This window comes from Dendrobium catenatum, unplaced genomic scaffold, assembly GCF_001605985.2.
Source record: "Dendrobium catenatum unplaced genomic scaffold, ASM160598v2 fragScaff_scaffold_1402, whole genome shotgun sequence".
In the NCBI taxonomy this organism is placed as follows: domain Eukaryota; kingdom Viridiplantae; phylum Streptophyta; class Magnoliopsida; order Asparagales; family Orchidaceae; genus Dendrobium; species Dendrobium catenatum.
The window spans coordinates 273610-293844 of NW_021319864.1; the positions used below are offsets into that span (position 1 = coordinate 273610).

General features: G+C 34.2%; 1 protein-coding gene across 1 annotated transcript; it reads left to right on the plus strand.

Moving 5' to 3' along the window:
* Positions 1-10680: 10680 nt before the first annotated feature.
* Positions 10681-15303, plus strand: LOC110109362 (ATP-dependent zinc metalloprotease FTSH 1, chloroplastic). The gene is made up of 5 exons (XM_020840398.2): positions 10681-12114; positions 13230-13476; positions 13567-13750; positions 13836-14007; positions 14883-15303. The coding sequence occupies exons 1-5, from the start codon at positions 10795-10797 to the stop codon at positions 15102-15104; spliced, it is 2145 nt and encodes a 714-aa protein (XP_020696057.1). The 5' UTR covers positions 10681-10794; the 3' UTR covers positions 15105-15303.
* The last annotated feature ends 4932 nt before the right edge of the window (positions 15304-20235 follow it).

Consider the following 20235-nt stretch of genomic DNA (forward strand, 5'->3'; position numbering starts at 1 on the left):
TGTTTACATATTTGATCTAAATTGTATTGAATATACTACTTCTCTTTGCCTAAAAACTATTGTTGATGAATCCTGATTATGTCATAAGAGATTATGTCTTGCAAGCATAAAAAATCTTAGAAAAATCACCCAAAAAGACTTAGTAAGAGGCATACCCAAATTAGATTTCATTAAGGATCACCTATGTGATGCCTGTCAATTAGAAAAATAATCAAATCCTCCTTCCACTCAATCAAGGATATTAGCACTAGCAAACCCTTAAAGTCCTTAACATGATCTATTTGGACATGTTAGCATTACAAGCCTAAAAGCGAAAGTATTTGGATATGTGATTATTGATTATTACTTGAGGTTTACTTGGATTAGATTCTTATCTCATAAAAGAAAATCATTCAAGGAGTTTAGGATATTCTCCAAATAGATTCAGAGAAAGCTAGGTTGTGAAATGCTAACCATTCATAATGATCATGATGGAGAATTTGAGAATGAAAATTTTGAATCTTACGATAGAGCAATAAATTTATCATAACTTTTTAGCTCCTAGAACCTCTCAATAGAATGAGGTTGCTAAAAGAAAGAATAGAACCTTGGTAGAAGTTGTAAGATGGTTGAATACTCACTTCTTAAATATTTCTAGGCAGAAGTGGTAAATACAACATGTTATAGTTTGAATAGAGTTAATATTATATCCAAGTTAAATAAGACACCTTATAAAATCCTTAAGGGTAGGGCACCCAAATTCTCTCACCTTCATCTCTTTAGATATAAAGTGTTCATTTTAAATAATTGGAAATCTCTATTATGAAAGTTTGACCCCAAATTAGATGGAGTTTTCCTTGGGTACTCAAATGTTAGAAAATCCTATAGAGTTTTTAATGAAAGAACACTGGTGGTAGGAGAGATCACTCATATAGTATTTGATGAATTTGATAATTATGGAGGATCTAAGATAAAAGAAGAAGAAGTGGTTTACGTTACCAAAGGAGTAGAATCTATAAATTTGAAAGAAAGTAAGAACTTGAAAATTCACTACCAAGAGAATGTAGATGTTTTTCAAGTTATCTTAAAGAATTGATCTTAGGAAACCTATTTAAAAGTATTAGAATTAGGCATGAACTTAAAAAAAAGTTAACCACCATGCCTTTATCTTAATGATTGAACCCATAAATATAAATAAAGCACTATATGATGAATTTTGAATCTTGGCCATGCAGGAATAATTGAATCAATATATTCAAAATGATGTTTGAGAGCTAGTTGAAAGACCTAAGAACCAGAGTGTTGTTGGAACAAAATTGTTTTTAAAAAAATAAAATGATTGACTATAGTGTAATGGTAAGAAATAAAACAAGACTTGTAGCTAAGGGGTACAACTATATAGAATGGATTGAATTTAAAGAGACATTTTCCCCTATAGCTAGACTAGAAGCCATAAGGGTGCTACCAATATTTGCCTTCTTTAAGGGATTCAAATTGTATTAAATGGATGTTAAAAGTATATTTCTTAATAGGATAATAAAAGATGATATACATGTTGAATAATCCCTAGTCTTTAAAAATTCATAATTTTTTAAACATGTGTTCAAATTAAAAACATATTATATGAACTAAAACAAGCATCTAGAGCATGGTATGAAAGGCTATGCACATTCCTATTATATAAAACATTTGTTAAGGGTAGTGTAGACACCATCCTATTCCATATAGAGGTAGGAGAAGAACTACTTATTATTCAAATCTATTTTAAAGATATTTTATTTAGATCATCTGATAAAAACCTATGTGATAATTTTTTAAAATAATGAATAAGGAGTTTTAGATGAGTGTGATGAGAGAACTGAATTATTTTCTTGGATTTAGTTAAGGCAGAAAGATGATGGAATTTTTCCTAGTCAATCAAAATACATTAATGACATTCTTAAGAAATACGAAATGGATAAGGCTAAGTTAATAAATACTCCCATTAGCTCTATGGTTTAGTTAGATAAGAACTAAAATGGAAAATTAGTTGATAAAAAATATAGAGGAATAATTAGACCACTTCTTTACTTGACTGCTACTAGTCCTAATATTATGTTTAGTATTTATATCTGCGCAAGATTTCAAGCTAATCCAAAAGAATCTCACTTGATTGCTGTTAAGAGAATTCTTAGATATCTATTAGTAACCTAAAACTTAGGGATATGGTATTCTAGGCATAACATTTCCTTTAAAATCATAGGATATTCTGATTCAAACTTTGCAGGATATAATGTTGATAGGAAAAACACTTCTGGAACCTATCAATTCATAGCACAACTTTTAGCCTCTTAGTATAATAAAAAATATAACTCATAAGCCATGTCCACTACTGAAGCAAAATACATGGCCTTTGTAAGTTATGCGACACAAGTCCTTTGGTTAAAGTAATAAATACTATATTTAGGACTACATGTAGGCACCATTCCAATTTTGTATGATAACACTTGTGCTATATGTATTTCAAATAGTCTAATCTAACACTCTAGGACCAAACACTAGACATAAGGCACCATTTTATTATTAGGGACTATGTCACCAAAAGAGAAATAGAGCTACATCGTGTAGCCACTAAAAATTAACTATATATATCTTTACAAAATCGCTAGTTTTTGAAACCTTCAACACCTTAAGAACTAAATTAGGTGTCATAGATATTCATGTTTGAAATTGGATACTTTGAAAATATGAAATTTGATGTTTTGTTTTTGTTTTATGTTATGTCTTTTAGTGTTTTATATATATTTTTTTGCTTTTATACATGTGTTTGTTTCCTTTTTTTTTTCTATCATTACTTTAAAAAAAAATTAAAATTTAATAATATAATCACTAGTTACTCAGTGGTTGAATATTTTTTCCTTAAATGAAAATCTTACCTTTTTTAAAAAATATTATGTAAGTAGTGATTGACTCTTCTAAAATAACTAAAGGAAGAAAATTGGTGATTATCTCTCTTTTTCCAACTCTTTTAGTGGTGTAGAGAAATTTGATGGTTATCCCTCTTCCTCTAATTCTTTTAGTGGTGTAGTTTCTTTTTGAATCAAAATTTATTTCAGATTAAAAATTGGACTAGAAATAGAGATATGCTTCAACTTCCTACAGTTCTCTGTCTCATATGAATAGTTTTGCAAGCCAATGAATCTCCTTCAAACTTTCTTAATAAAGTTATTTGTCTATATCATATGAATCATGTTTTTCTTTGTGGTTTACTCTTTCTTATATAAGAGAGTGAGTTTTTCTTCTCTTATACTTAAAAGATAATCTCCCAACTGAGAGGACTTTTTTTTTAAGTATTTAGAAATGAAGCAAGTTTGCAAAAATGAAAAGGTACAAAATGAGCTCAAAATTAAAAAGATGCTAAAAGTCCGCCAAATAATTACAAGATGCATAAAGTATATAAAAAATTAAAAAGATGCGTAAGGTGCATAAAAAATTGATCAAGAGGAACAAAATGAGCCCACATTGAGTTAGCTTCCTTTTCTTTTAAATCTTTAAATCTTAAAAGAATCCATGAGTCAATTGATATCTTCTACACTTAGATTTGAAAATCATGATTCCTGGTTCATCACTTTCATTGTTATTCCCTTATATATATTTTTAAAGAGAAGTTTAAAAAGATCACATTACCTCTCTAATTTATTATCTAAATTAGATTTTTGTTTAAAAGACTTTAACCTATAAGGAGCTTAAGCTAGGGTTAACAAAATTCAAATCTCTGACCTTTCTAGGTTTAAACATTATCAATGCATTTCTTATTGATCTTTTAATTTAATCATGAGGTAAAATTATTATTTATTGAAATTGATCTATTCTTAAAAAAATAATAATAATAAATTTGTATGTATTTTTCTTTTAAATTTGATTTATGATTGTTTGTCTTAGTTCTTTTATTTATCATAATTTATTTTATGTTATCTTTTTTGTTCGTTGGTTGATCCTAAAGTTGAGTAACCTTGCACACATATACACTCAAAGGGGTGAGTTAGTGATTTAAGAAGAAGATGAGTTTTCTGAACTAATCATATTGCACGATTTACATTGTATAGAATGATCAGATAATCAAAAAATCGTTAGTTAAGGCACTTTTATTTATTGAGATTGATTAAACTATTCTTACTAGATGATCCTTATCGTACATTATGATTAGTTATAATCACGAAAATAATTGACAATCACAATTTAGATAGTAATTTAAAATTAATTTTTATTCTAACTATATCGTACAATATGCATCTTACAATACAATATATGACAATCATGCCTAAATTGATTATGTGATTAGAGAAATAATTATCATTAATATGTTCAATTAAATCATACATGATGATTGATAACAATCGCACTGTACGACCTGAGTGAAGCATGGGATGATAATTTATCATCCGTATTATACAAGATGAAATACCATAGTTTTTCAACTAATTGTATAGGATGAACACCCCCCCCCTCTCCCCAATTTCATACTGTATGAATCAAGTGCAATATGGGACGATGATTTATCATCGCTTATTATAGTGGACGATAAGCACAAACTCTTGAACTTATCATATAAGGCAATGCAGTTTGTACCGTCTAAAAGGGAAATTTTATATTAATCATACAGGACGATCATAGGATCATACTAGACGATCTTAAATGATAAATTAAAATTTAGGGCTTTTTTAGATGTTGTTTATTTAAACTCTCACATAGACTTGTTCAATAGCTTTTTGTTGCTAAGTGTCTTGAGAGGGAGCATAGAGAAGGAGCTTACGAGAGCTTTATGAGAGAAGAGAGGAAGAGCTTGGGAGAGTTATGAGGGATTCATAAGGCTACTCCAAGCAAGGTTCTTGCCTGTCTTCTTCAAGTCTCTTCCTTGATTCTTTTGTGGCTCCGGGGAGGCATTCTATAGCACTAGGTGGTGATTCTCTGCCATCACCTGGAGCATGAAAAAAGATTTCAGGTTCTTTTCTTTCATCAGAAGAGTGAAAAAAAAAAATTTTCAGGCTCTCAGCCTTCGTTAATAGTGTGAAAAGTATTCTAGGTTCTTTGCCTGACTAGGAGGGTGAAAAGAGTAAGGTCATCTACCGCACAAGCTTAGTGGAAGAGATTTTGTAAGGGCTTCTCCGCCTAATTGTCGGGGCTAAAAGAGAGTCACTAAACATTTAGTGCAATACTTAGAGAACTCCAGGGAGCGGACGCAAGTCAATTATTTGACCAAACTACTTTAAATTTTGGTGTGTTTATTCTTATTATTTTCACATTTTATTTTTTTTTATGGTTAACTATGTGGTTGAAAACTTTGTTTTTTTTTATTATTATGAAATTAATTAGCTTTCACATTGAGTAACAAAATTGTCAGTTTTTAGATATTGAAAAAGTTCTAAAAAGATATTTTATGTTAAAGAAAATTTTAAATTACCAATTCACCCTCCCCCCTCTTGGATAGTATCGACTTGGTTCTTTGAAATTTAACAACTTTCACGAACTTTCAAATGTGATCAACATCAAGGTGGCCAATCCATTCCCTAATATAGCTTATTTCATTCATACGACTTCACAACAATGTCCATTGCAATGTAGCAATCTATAATGGGTGCACCTTCTTTGTTCCCCTTATTTTCTTCTTATACTAATAATCCTTTTAGTTAGTAATTATTCTCACAGGCATAGCTGAAGATGAAAGGTATCATGAAAAGAAGATCAAAACAAAAAAGAAGAAGAAGATGTTCATCATGGCCTCCTGGAATTACAGAGAAAGGGGCCAGATCAATGCACACAAAGAACACATGTATTCTCGTAACAATATAGATGAAGATAGTAACTCATCAATATTCATTAATAAGGACTTGAGATAGATGATGCGTGTAATTCTTTAAAAAAAAAAAACTCTATTCAAAATTATGCTTTTGTAACCAGACTATTAACTCTACCTTATTTTTTAACAAAGTTTCTTATGTCATCTTAGCATAATTTAAAAGAATTAAATCTAAAAGAGTATTAAAATTTAATTTTATTTGAATTAACCTATATAATGAAATAATTAATTTTTTTCTTAAAATTTTAAAAAATTAAGGATATCTTACTTAAGATTAAAAAATATTTTTATCTACCACACTACTTTTGTAATTTTGCATAAAAATAAAATTAAAAAATATGATAAATTTATTTTTATTTATGGTAACATCCATTCTTGATATATCATCAAAAAATTTTCCTTAAAGGGCACAAATCTCGAAGAAAATTCTACTTTTGAAATTAAATTCTGAGCCATCCAAACTTCAATTTCAACAAATTTATAGTTGAATTGAACATCTGAAGGAAACAAACCCAACGACACCAAATTTGGTCCAATCCGAGCCTGAATGAACCCAAATTACAAAATCAAAGCCTACTTGAAAGGTTCATAATATTAATTAGATGACGAAAAGATCTTCAATTATGACATGCTTATACTCAAATCAAGCGACTCGATGATAAAAATCCAACGAGCCCAATATTTTTTGAAATCTGACATTATTAAGGTACTTAAATGCTCGATAAACGATTCATAATTAAGGGAGTTGATATCGTCCATCCATTAGAATACTCTCAACATGACCTTGATCCTTCTCATATTTACTAGCCATGCCACTCATGAAAAATTAGAAATAAACCCCTCATTCTTTTGTGGAGAAAAGGGAAAGAGGAAGATAAGGAAGAGAAGAGCGAGAGTTCTCTTGCCACCAAGCTCCTGCTTGACTGCCGCTCGACCACTGATCATAGTCGGACTTTCGCCAGGCCACAGGCCATCATAGGACTTACGCTCGGCCACCAATCATTGTCGTACTTCCGCTCGGCCACTAACCCTCGTCAGATTTTCTCCCAGCCGATGACCGTCACCAAACTTCCGCCCGACCACTAACCATAGTCAAACTTTCATCCAATCATCATTGTTGTCAGACTTTTGCCTAACCACCATCTGTCAGCGGACTTCTATCCGATCACCAACGGGTTGCTAGATTTCTACTCGATCACCGATCGTCACTAGACTTCGGCTTGACAACAATCATATTAATTTATGCTCAACCGCCGTCACACAAAGTCCAACCCACTTTCTAAACCATTGTAATTTGAGCTTCCTTAAATCTAGAGATGAGTCAACCTTTGTAACTAGTTCAAATAATTGTGGAATCATTTCAACTGGATGTAACCTTGTGATTTGTCTCCTTTCTAGGGTTTTCCACGTAAAAATTCTAGTGTCTTAACTTTTATGATTGTGTGCTTGAAATTCATGCAAGGCTAAGAAGAAAAATCTCCTCACCCTAGAGCCATATATATTCTAGGCCGCAACAGTTCTCTATTGTTTCTTATTTTATCTAAATTAAACTTATATTATAGATAACATTATTTATAAATAATTTTTTTACTAATTAATTATAAAATATTAGGTTAAAATAATAATTTTAAAATTATAGTTATTTCAAATATTTTAATTTATTCAAAATAATTTTTTAATTTAAAAATAATTTTGTAAAGCATTAGTTATTTCAAATTTTTAAAAAACAAATTATTTTTCAAATAAGAAAAAGCACTAGCATTGGTTGAGTTAGGCAAGGGAGCAAGTTACTTAAAGGAAGGGCGACTAGCTCCTTGTTTAATTTATATATATAAAAAAAACCCTTTTCTGAAAGTTCAATCAAAATTGACTCCTCTTCAAAAATTTTCCTTTTTTTTTAAACAAAAGTTCTTTAATATATATATTTTTTAGAGAAAATTAGATTAAGAGCAACGTTTTGAAAATCGGACCGGACAACCGACCGGAAGAAGGAGAGGTTCATGGTTTGACCGGTTCGACCGGTCGAACCGGGGTCGAACCGGATGACGTAATAAATAATAATATTATTAAAATTATAAAATAAATGAAAAAATTTCCTCTAATACATTCACTATGCATTTCATTTTCATATCAAACTAATCAAATAATATAAATATGGCATCAATGAAGTTTATAAAACATAAGCAAATAAGTAAATAACATACCTTTTGTTGAGCTCTTTGTGTGTTGGAAGTTGATGAATGCAACCATCTTCAATTCTCCTTCTCTATCATGTGAAATTGTTACAAAATGAAATGAGTAAAAGAAAACGAAGTAAAATATATAACAAAATAGACATTAAAAAATATTAAATTGGCAACATATAACATACCTCTTCATAACTTTTAGCAAAATTATAACACTTTATTGATAAGACAAACTCAAAATTCATAAATATAAAAAGTTTTAACTTAATACCATAGAGACAAAAAAGTAATCAGTTTATATCAGTTTACATATAAAAAACTCAAAACTCAAAACACTCATAACTCATAGTGAATTTAATAATCATCCACTAAATATTAGAATTGCTATTTGAAACAATCGAGGATTTTTCCACAGATAAAATATGCCTACTCACAATTCAATCATTAAGATGTTCATTTGAAACCATCACACATCCTTATTCCAGTTTTTCTTTATTGTATAATTTTCTTAGGTTATCCAAACAACATTACCAAACTTATGATCTCTTGAGTCAAAATAAAGAGGGAAGTGATGGTGATAATATAAAATATTTTTATAAGCATAACACTAGAAACAAGATAAATATCTCATTCCACATCCGATTCAAGAATATTATTGATTTGCGAGTTATATCTCACAATTTCAACCAAATTGCCAACATCATTAAAAGTTTAAAACACTAAAGATTCCCAAAATATATATATTTTGAACATATATTATCTCTGTGGCCAAAAAAGGGCATGTAGCAAATGCAAATGAAGCAATATCGGAAACAGTGTGCTGGCATCTAAGGAGGCATGTAGTATTAAACAAGCAAACGCAGCATTAACAGTGACAACTGAAAACTATTTAGCATCAATATCGGAAACATTAGAAGAAGTGAAGGAGCACTCTATAAATGTGATATAGCTAAGATTAATCGAATCATTAGAAGAAATTTTGGGTGATACAATAGTAATATTCAAGAATTTAGTATGAAATATGTAAAATTTTGAGTAGCTATTTGTCATTAGAATTTAGAAGAACCAAAACAAATAACATATAATGGAGTGGATGAAAATAAATGCGATTTTTAATAAGATGAAATGTTTAGTGTTTTGCTGCAGCGACGAACGGCGAAGAAGTATCTACGAAGTCGAGCTGCAGCGCCCAGTGCAGCGACGAAGGAAGAAAATCGGACAGGCAACATTTTATTCATCATGATAATAACATTTCTTCAAAATAAAATTAACATCTTACAATGATTCAAGCATCAACGATTAAGAACTGGACGGCGAAGGATCCAAGCACAGACGGCGGAGCTGCAGCGCTGGACGAACGGCGGAGCTGCAGCGACGAACGGCGGAGCTGCAGCGACGAACGGCGAAGGAGTATCTGCAACGAGCAGCGAGCAGCGACGAACAGACGAAGTCGAGCTGCAGCGCCCAGTGCAGCGACGAAGGAAGTGAATCGGACAGGGGAGCGGACGGCTTCGGGAGTTACGGGAGGTGAAAATAAAATTTAGGTTTCGTTTTTACATGTTTATGTGTTTTACCCAAACTTAAATACCGCATGATTAACATCAAACGGTGGAAATCGCATTAGGGCTTAAGTGGCCGGTTCATACACGGTTCCCGGTTCGCCGGTTTTGCGGTTCGACCGCCGGTCGGACCGGTTCGATACCGATTCTTTGCTTGCCCGGTTTCTTCAGCTAATTGAACCGGCCGGCCGGCCGGGTGCTGGTTCAACCGGTTGAACCGGCCGGTCCGGTCCGGTTCTTAAAACATTGATTAAGAGAGACACATATAAAATTAAAAAAAAAATACTAGACATTCAAAAGAGGATGTACCATGGTATAGATTTTTTGCTTATGATACTCTTCTTATTGATAAGACTAATAGGGAGTTGAAGAAAAACTTAAATTATGGAGTTCAATAATAAAGTTTAAATGTTTTTGTTTAGATAGATCTAAAATTGAATACATGAAGCCTAATTTAATAGTAATAAATTTAGTGATGGGATTTGATTGTGGGTGATCAAATCATAAAAAAGTACACATTTTAGATATATTGGATCTATTGTTCAAACAATGGTGAACTAGATACGGATATTATTATTAAAATTCAAATTAAATGATTGAAGCGGAGGAATGCATCAGACCTATTGTGTGATAGAAAAATAGCACTCAAACTTAAAGAAAAATAATATATGATGATGGTGAGACCTCCTATGCTTTATGACCCATAATGTTGTTGTTGCAATAAAAATAAAAATATTATTAGGAGGTTCTCTTAGAATTTGTCAAAAAATTCAAAAATTCTAGAGTTGTTCAGTGACAATCTCATGTTCAAATAAAAAACATTAATGATAATTTTAAAATTATTAATTTGTACTCACATAAAAAATTTTCTGATTCCACTCATACTAATACATATCTGTTTTGAAATATAAAAATTATGTGAAAATATTTGTTTGATCAAATAATTTATCCAAATCGTCCGCTATACACATCTAACTAATGGCCTTTGATTTGGAGCTTAGCTCTCTTGCTGCTCAATTTGAAGCTTCTTTCTTTTTGTTATGTTATCTATCTTTCAAAACAATCTGATTTTTCTATAATATCATTAATAATGGTGTTACAGTTCACCACGTTGCTTCAGTCCTCGCCATAACCTCCTTGCTCCACGCCTCTACCATCTCATTTTCTCTCACTCAGCTAAACTATTTGTTCTTGGCTGAACTCGGCCCTAAACTGAACTCCGCCGAAAGCAGCCATGGCTTCCACATCCCACCTCCTTCTCACCTCATCCACTTCTTCCTTCCATGGCGCCTCAATCCATCCTAGATTCCCCTCCCTCCCTCTCCCTCTCTCCCTCCTCCCCCGTCGTCCAAACCCCTCCTTTCGAGCCCATCTCCCTACCCCTCTGAAGCCCCTCCGTTTATCGTTAAAACCATGCACCGCCGCCGCCACCATCCTCCTGTCCGCCCTCGCTCCAGTAGCCCTCGCCGCCAACGACTTCTCCCCGCTTACCGCTCTCCCCCCTTCCTCATCTGCTCCTATCCAGATCGAATCCACCGCAAACCCTGCCCCCTCTACACCAAACCCCTTCTCTCAATCCCTCCTCACTGCTCCAAAACCACAGTCCACCGATCTCCCAGAATCGTCCCAATGGCGCTACAGCGAATTCCTCAGCGCCGTTAAGAAGGGAAAGGTTGAGCGCGTCCGCTTCAGCAAAGACGGAGGCGTTCTCCAGCTCACGGCAGTCGACGGTCGCCGCGCCACCGTCATCGTCCCCAACGACCCTGACCTAATCGACATCCTCGCCATGAATGGCGTCGACATCTCCGTCTCGGAAGGAGAGGGAGGCAACGGTCTCTTCAATATCATCGGTAACCTGCTATTCCCCTTCCTTGCCTTCGCTGGTCTCTTCCTCCTCTTCCGCCGCGCACAAGGCGGGCCTGGCGGCGGCCCTGGCGGGCTCGGTGGGCCTATGGACTTCGGCAGGTCCAAGTCAAAGTTCCAAGAGGTTCCTGAAACCGGAGTTACCTTCGGGGACGTTGCAGGCGCCGACCAAGCCAAGCTTGAGCTTCAGGAAGTCGTCGACTTTTTGAAGAATCCTGATAAGTACACAGCTCTTGGTGCTAAGATTCCCAAAGGTTGCCTTTTGGTCGGGCCACCGGGAACCGGGAAGACACTGCTAGCCAGAGCGGTTGCCGGCGAGGCCGGTGTGCCGTTCTTTTCGTGTGCTGCTTCAGAGTTTGTGGAACTTTTTGTTGGAGTTGGAGCTTCGAGGGTGAGGGATTTGTTTGAGAAGGCAAAGGCGAAAGCTCCTTGTATTGTTTTTATTGATGAGATTGATGCAGTTGGAAGGCAGAGAGGGGCTGGGCTTGGTGGTGGGAATGACGAGAGAGAGCAGACTATTAATCAGCTCTTGACTGAGATGGATGGGTTTTCGGGGAACAGTGGGGTGATTGTTCTTGCTGCTACTAACAGGCCTGATGTTCTTGATGCTGCTTTGTTGAGGCCAGGAAGATTTGATAGGCAGGTTACCGTTGATAGACCCGATGTTGCTGGTAGAGTAAAGATCTTGCAGGTTAGTAGTTTGAATTGAGGTTATTGATTTATTGAGACTCTAATAGTTCATTATTTGTTTGTATTCAAGTTATTTTAGACTGTTGCAACTAGTGCGTAAATTTCAGCATCTGCTCTTATTTGGGGTATTTTACTTGTTAAAACCTAACCTAGGAGAGCTAGTTTCATGGAGCATTACTTTTGAGTTGCTCATGAACAGTTACTTCCATGATGAATTGTTTTGATAAGAGACTCTAGGCTTATTTTTATACTTCCAAACTGTGTAGGAATTTTTATAATACCATCAGTTAGCTAAAATGTAATGTGTTTTTGATGAATTTGCAGATTACCTATACATCAACGTAGGCTATTTGGTTAATTATGCACAGTTCAGTGCTTTTTTATCCATAATCTGGTTATTAATGCATTGATGATGTTAATCATAAGTGAAAGTGCCATTTTCATATACATGAACGTATTCTAATTTACTTCCTTAGATGGAATTGTCTATCAACGCACCAAATTAGGTCGACCAATAAAAATTATGGGTTAATTCAAATGCAACGTGCATTACCTTTAAAATATTACAAGTGTCATGTTTGCAAGCATGAATAATGAAACAAAGTCCCAGAGTGATGTTAGGACATCTCTAACTGAAAATCCCAATTTTCACTCCAAAATACAGTGAAACTAACAAATCTCCTAATTCATCTCCAATCGAACTCCATTTTGCGGGCTTCTGCGAAGGTAACTGTCTTTCTCCTCTTTAGCGCATTTCTACGACAAATCTGGTTGAGACAGAAAAATCGTGGCGTGGCATTGTTCACCCGCAAGTAAATAGCGAAAGATTTGATGTTCGGATGGAGCGACCAAACGATGCCATACGCATGTTTGGCGTTCGGTTGGAGATGGTCTTAGGGCCAAGATACACAATATTCATGGGCTCAAATTAAAATTTATTTAAAAAGAATGAATATTAAATTATTGTTTCAATCCATGATGATTTTTTTCATTAATTCAACATTATAATGTAGTATTGTCTTATTTGCATTTTGTGGTGAAGATTAAGAAAAGAAGCTTCTTAATTGTCTATGTTGCATTAGCTATCAAATGATACTGAGTTGACTAATTTTGCAGGTGCACTCAAGAGGAAAAGCACTCGCTAAAGATGTTGACTTCGAGAAAATTGCTAGAAGAACACCTGGTTTCACAGGAGCAGACTTGCAGAACCTGATGAATGAAGCTGCTATCCTTGCAGCCAGGCGTGATCTCAAAGAAATTAGCAAAGATGAGATATCTGATGCACTGGAAAGAATAATTGCTGGACCCGAGAAGAAGAATGCTGTTGTTTCAGAAGAAAAGAAGAAACTGGTTGCATATCATGGTACAGTGCCTTGCTTTTCTTCTTGAAAACGTTTTCTGATAGTAATTTACCAGTAAACTAAGTAGCTATTCAAACCCTTTTTATTTACAGAGGCTGGACATGCACTTGTTGGTGCACTTATGCCAGAGTATGATCCTGTCGCTAAGATCTCCATTATTCCTAGAGGTCAAGCTGGTGGGCTTACTTTCTTCGCGCCAAGTGAAGAGAGGCTTGAGTCTGGACTTTACAGCAGGAGCTACCTGGAAAACCAGATGGCTGTTGCCCTTGGTGGAAGGTATGCTCCTATAATGATTTGATAATCATTTTCTTTATCATGCTACTGGCTCTGGCATTCATAGCTGGCATGCCTGTTCTTGCAGGGTAGCTGAGGAAGTGATCTTTGGGGCAGATAATGTTACCACTGGAGCATCAAATGATTTCATGCAGGTTTCCCGAGTGGCAAGGCAGATGGTGGAGAGATTTGGATTCAGCAAAAAGATTGGACAAGTTGCGATCGGCGGACCTGGTGGTAATCCATTCCTTGGTCAGCAGGTAACGGTGATTCATAAATTAGACTTAAAAACGTAAGCTGTGCTTAAGGTTTAACATAATTGGTAGGCCAAAACCAAACTGCTTACGAACTGTGTAAAAGCATGTAACTATTCTTCAATTTCTTCTAAATGCTTTAGCTTATTAGGATTTATATTAAATTGACATATAGAGGACAATGGATGAAAATGAATGATTTAACAACCCAAACTCGCGTGATTGGGGTAAGGAATATGATGATGATGGAGGATTTAGGCTTCGTTTGGGATGACTTTTTTATTTTTGAGTTTTAGTATAAAAATTTTAATTTTTGTATTAAAATAATAAAATAGCCATTCCAAACGAAGACTTAATGCCATAATATGCTTAATTGTTTGGGCATATACAATGAAGTCTATAAGATGACTAATAAGATGGGTAGAATAAATTAATATTGATGGATTATGAAGAAAAAATAGGACTAATGTAACATGAATGGAAGTTTTGCAAACAATTTTGTTTCAAAATTGGTATAACCTCACATTGCACATTTAAGTGAAATTAATGGAGAAAAGGAATTATAAAGCCAACCCCAAATGGTTGTGCTGATGATGATGATTTAATGATGAGTTAGTGCGGCACTTAGATTGTAAAATCGTAAGGATGATGTTAAGGCATAGGCTTTGTTTGGGACGGCTTTTTTGCTGCTTCTTAAAGCAGCTTTTTAATATAAAGATTAATTTTTTTGTACTAAAAAGCTGTTTTAAGAAGCAGCAAAGAAGTCGTCCCAAATAAAATCATAGTCTCACGTGCATTTGGTAGGAAACAAAAGTTGTATCTTAAGATGGTGCTTTCATTTTGATCTCTAATTTTATCTCCCGGGCACTTCGGATCAACAGATGTCAACCCAGAAGGACTATTCCATGGCAACAGCGGATATTGTGGACTCAGAAGTGAGGGAGCTGGTAGAAAAATCTTATTCAAGGGCAAAGCAAATTATCACCACCCATATTGACATTCTTCATAAACTTGCACAACTACTCATTGAGAAGGAATCCGTGGATGGAGAGGAGTTCATGAGCTTGTTCATTGATGGTAAAGCAGAACTGTATGTTGCCTGATTTCCCCAAGTTCTTTATGAATCGCTTATATGCTGAAAATTTTTCTGAAGCGTGATGTTCAGGATACTATGTATAAAAATATCAAAAGAAGTTCAGAAGCTTATGTTATAGTTGAGGCATTCTGTTAATAGTTAAAATTTTTCTTATGGACTCCAGAAATCAATCCAAGTATACTGCATGATGTTGACAACTTCTAATACCTGCTCATGAAATATTGGTCGAACTCAGTTTTATCTTTTGGGTTTTTTTTTCTTATGTAAGAGCTTGATGTTTTCTCTACGAAATTTCATTATTGGTCGATACTAACTGAACTTTGGATACCCAATTTTGCACTTCTTGCATAGCGATATTGATAAATGATTAAGGTTTTATTTGAGACTGTTTTTTTACTGTAAAGTAATTTGTTAGTAAAAAAATAATTTTTTTATTAAAAAGTCGTTTAAAAAACAGTAAGAAAGCCTTCCCAAACAAAGCCTAAGATTTTGTTTTTAGGATGATTTTTTTATTATTTCTTAAAATAATATTTTAATTATTTTTGTATAAAGCTGTTTTTAAAAACAATAAAAAAGCCTTTTCAAACTAAACCTAATATTGCATTGAAAATTGGTTAGAAAACTTATTTTTTATTATCCCTCGAAGTGAATGAGGCCCGTTTTAGTGTGTGGAGATAAATTACCTAACATTGTTTTTGGACAGAAGCCAGTCAAAATTTCATAGTTGTTAGAACTTATTTGATGTCTTGATAAATTCAGCTCGACCAAGAATTGGTCGCTCCATCAAGAAGATTTAAAAAATCTGTCATCTGGAAATAGAAATACAGGATCCGTATAAAATAAAATAAAAATCTATTTTTTCACATCCATTCCTTTTTTTTTTTAATTATTTGTAATATAGTAAACACAAGAAAAGAATCATAGATTACTAGTAATCTATATCACTCTCACTCAAATTAATATCTATGTAAATATGATATTTTATATAACTCGTATTTGTATTGTGACACGACAAATAGAATGCTCTTTTATGATTATGTATGCAAGGCATATGGTTGAAGTTCAATCGGTTAGAGCACCAACCTGTCAAGGCGGACGCAACCGGTTCCGGCACTATCAATCCTGATCCAATGAATTTATCAATTCATCTCTCTTTTGTGAAAGATAATCAGGAAATGAAATATAATCTCTAGGGGGAATTTTTATTTCTTTTTGTTGTTTTAGCTTTGCATTTCTCATTAGACAAATATGAAAATTTTGATATTTGATATCCAATTAAGTTTTTTCCCTTCTTTTTATTTCTCAGATTAGACAATTTTATTCAATGTGTATAATGAAGGTGTAATTGTCTGTTGTATAATAAGGAACTCTACATTCTTGAGTTAGCAAGTGATAGATTTTGCTTTTGTTTTTGTTTTTAAGGTTTCGTTTAAGATAATTTTTTTATTATTTTCTATAACGACTTTTTAATATAATTTTTTTTTTGAAATCAGCCAAAAAAATAACGGCTAAAAGCTGCCTCAAATGAAGCCTTAAGTTAGACTTTGTTTGGGACAGTTTTATTCTTGCTTTATAAAACATCTTTTTAGTACAAAACTTTTGTACTAGAAAACCACTTTAAAAAGCAATACGAAAGCTGTCCCAAATGAAGCTTTAGTGTTGGGTGCAATGTTAATTAAGTTTGTGTCTGTAGCCGTGGCTTTTTTTATTTTATTTTATTTTATTTGCTCATACATTTGTAATCAAACTTCTGCTTCTTATGAATTAAGCCAAACTCACATTTTCAAAAAAAAAAAAAAAAAAAACAATGAACATTTAAAACACATTGCCATAAACAAATACATTGAACATGAAATTGAAAACAAGCAAAACAGACACCTTTACAACCCGCATATATCGTAAGAGAAGAAAAATTAGTCTAATAAACTCTTATAAGCATGAATTAAGCGCACAATCAATGAGCGCCTAAATGAAGCTATATCAAAGGTAACAACTACAAGTAGCCCAAGTGGAAGTTAATTGCCTATAACATCACTGCTATTAGTATAGTAACACTACTATTATACTCTCAAATCTTTGAACAACCCCTCTAAGCTTTCTAAGAACATAAATGATTACTAATGTGTAGCCAAACCTGCAGCCTGAAAGGCATCATAAAAGCAACAAAGAGAAGTTATCACATGAAGCAAATCTATGCAATAGAGATGACAAACGATGCAAGCAAACTTGCTACAGCAAACAAATAAGAAACAAAGCAGAACTATATCTCACAAGAAATAGATTCCGACAATCAAGGGGAACCAAGTTGCATGCTTGACATGCATCTTCATCCAAGTGTAGCCAACAACAAATAAAGGGTAGAAAATGAGTTCTGAGCCATTTTGAGTATAAAACTCACCACATTTAGCAGAAGTAATTATACTATAACTTAACGTAGTAGAAGCCCTACGGGCGGTGGAATCAGACGTCTTGATTTTACTTGCTCTATTAATGGGTGATGATGAGCACCGTTTGGTTTGGAGATGGTGGCGGCTATGACTGGGAGATGGAAAGGAGGGTTAAGTTGGATGGTGTGGTGGTCGGATTGAAAGCTGGTGGTATCTATGGGATTTAAAATGGAGTGGTGGTGGCTGATGTTCCTAGTGGGGGAAATTGATTTTGGAAATTGGCTGCATTAGGATTTATAATAAGGGGTTGGGAGTGCACTAAATTTTAATAATTTATATAACAAAGTGAATTTATGAGCGAAATTTTAATAGGAAGGTCACATTCAACCACCCCTAGTTCCATCACTATGGGGGACACATGGAGAGGAGACCTTACCTATACTTGGGGCTTGAAGTAGACGATGGGAAATATAAAGCAAAATAAAAGGAGATCAAGTTTAGGAGGGGAAGAGGAATAGAGGGGAAGAAGGGAGGAGGTAAGAAGAAGGAGAGGGAAAGGGGGTAAGTGGCTAGTTGAGGGAGAGAGAAAAGATTAGGAGAGGAGCATCATCAGGATTTCATTTCATTACTATTATACTTAAGGTAATACATTCGAAGGCAACTTAAGCCCTCATTATGAGGATAAAAATATTCCAACAAAATGAGAAAATAAAATATTCAATATTATAAAAGAAATACAACATATATTTATCATATAAACTAATGGCATAAAAGTTGATGTCATATCTTTATGTTTAGTTGTCATATCAAGCTCGTGTCAATACAATATCAATATGCATATTCTCACAAACATTTACCTTCCTAATTATGCTTTAATGCTTCTTCAAGTTGCTTACACTCTATTTTTGACCCATTTGCTTAATCGGTTGAGCAACATAATACTTGAGCTCACTTAAATTGGTCTCATTTAGATCCATAAATCTCATCAGACCAAAAATCATATGAGCCTAGGAGATTAAATAAATCTAAATAAATAAAGATTGCCATTAAATCAATTGAAGCACCATATGTTTCAATCCTTATAAACTCCAACTTTCAAATTTGAGATTCAAAAACTTTAAGTCATCTAGTAACTGGTTCATTAATCTTTAACCAATAAGAAGCAATGACCAAAAAGTTCAAATTATTGTTTGGGAACCACAAGAAATCCATTATAAAATCTTACTATTCATTACCTTCCAATCATTAAACTTGTATCTCCAATCAAAAGAAATCCAAGAAAGCTTTTTTTTTGGGAAAAGTTTGGGCTAAGCCCGTATATTACTAAGTAGAAGAGTTACAAGTGTGAAAAAGAAAGAAAACTGCTCTGACAAAAAGGAACAGGCTCAATAAAGACCAAAAAATAGTACCCCGTAAAAAAAATATAGGCAAAAAAATAGAAGACATGACACAATATCACAAAGGAGCAAAAAGCCCTCACAAGAAGGACTTAGTATGATAAATGATTAGCATGTAAACCCGAAAGGAATCCCTTGGCTTCCCGTAGACTGTCCAAAGGGAAGCACATCATCATTTTAGTGAGGGCCAAAAAACAACACAAGCAGCTCCAAAACAAATGAGAAGGAACCAAAATTTCCATCCGAGGGCCAATATCCTTCGCTTCCAAAAACTTCGCAAAAAGGAGGGTGGGGGACTATAGGGAAAAGATGCCACTATAAGAGATACATAAGCTAATGGCCAGATTTCCACTTGCAAATTTTAGAGAAGATCACCATTTTGATAGTGAGGCAAGTGGTGGTGTGACTATTAACTGAATTTCCAAAACACTTCTCATTTATTTCTTTCCAAACATAGTAAACAGTGCAACAGTCAATGAGATAGTAATAGCTTTTAACATCAGTAGAGGTATTAGACTGGTTATTTATCCAAATAGAAACTGCATCAGAGAAGGTCTTAACATAAAAGCATTAGAATGCAAAATAAAAATTGTTATGATAAAGAATGAGTAATTGCACTCAAAAAATAAATGCCCAGTACTTTCTATGTAAGAATGACCCAACGAACAAGTTATGTCAATCATAATATTCCGCTTTTGAAGGACATCAACAGTTTTGAGCCTGCCCAGCATGGTCATCCAACCAAACAACGAAAATCTCAAAAAGCATTATTTATTGCCAAATGAAGCCCTGCCCAAGGGCAATGGGGTTGGGATTTATAAAATTCTTTAACATATGTACCAAAAGCGTCCACTCCAAAATTTCCACACATAAAGAACGACCCATTAACATCATGATAGGAAATACTTGATTTCAAGTATTTCCTATTCACTTTCACAATAACTCTCTGAGCAAACTGCTGTCCACAGCAGAAAAACAGCCAAAACAGTGGGAAAAATAGGGAAAACTGAGAGAAAATAGGAGAAAAGAATTGTATTTTACTAGTAGATGCAAGAAAAATAGCAAAGATACAAGGATCCTCTATTCGAGAGGAGGATCGCACTCTCCCAATCTCTAGAATTTGATCTAGAGCCCGGACCAACAAAGAAGAACAAGAAACTTCAAAAGCAAAAATCACATAACCCTAATCCTCCCCTTTACTCCCTACTTAATGCATACAATTCAAAATAGAAATAAAAGAACCTAATTACCCTCTCTTCCCCTCCTTTTGGCTCCAAGAAACAATTTGAATTTCAAGTGGACCCCACCGAGCCCCTCCCTGCTGCTTTCGCTGAACTCCCCCCCTATTCCGCCC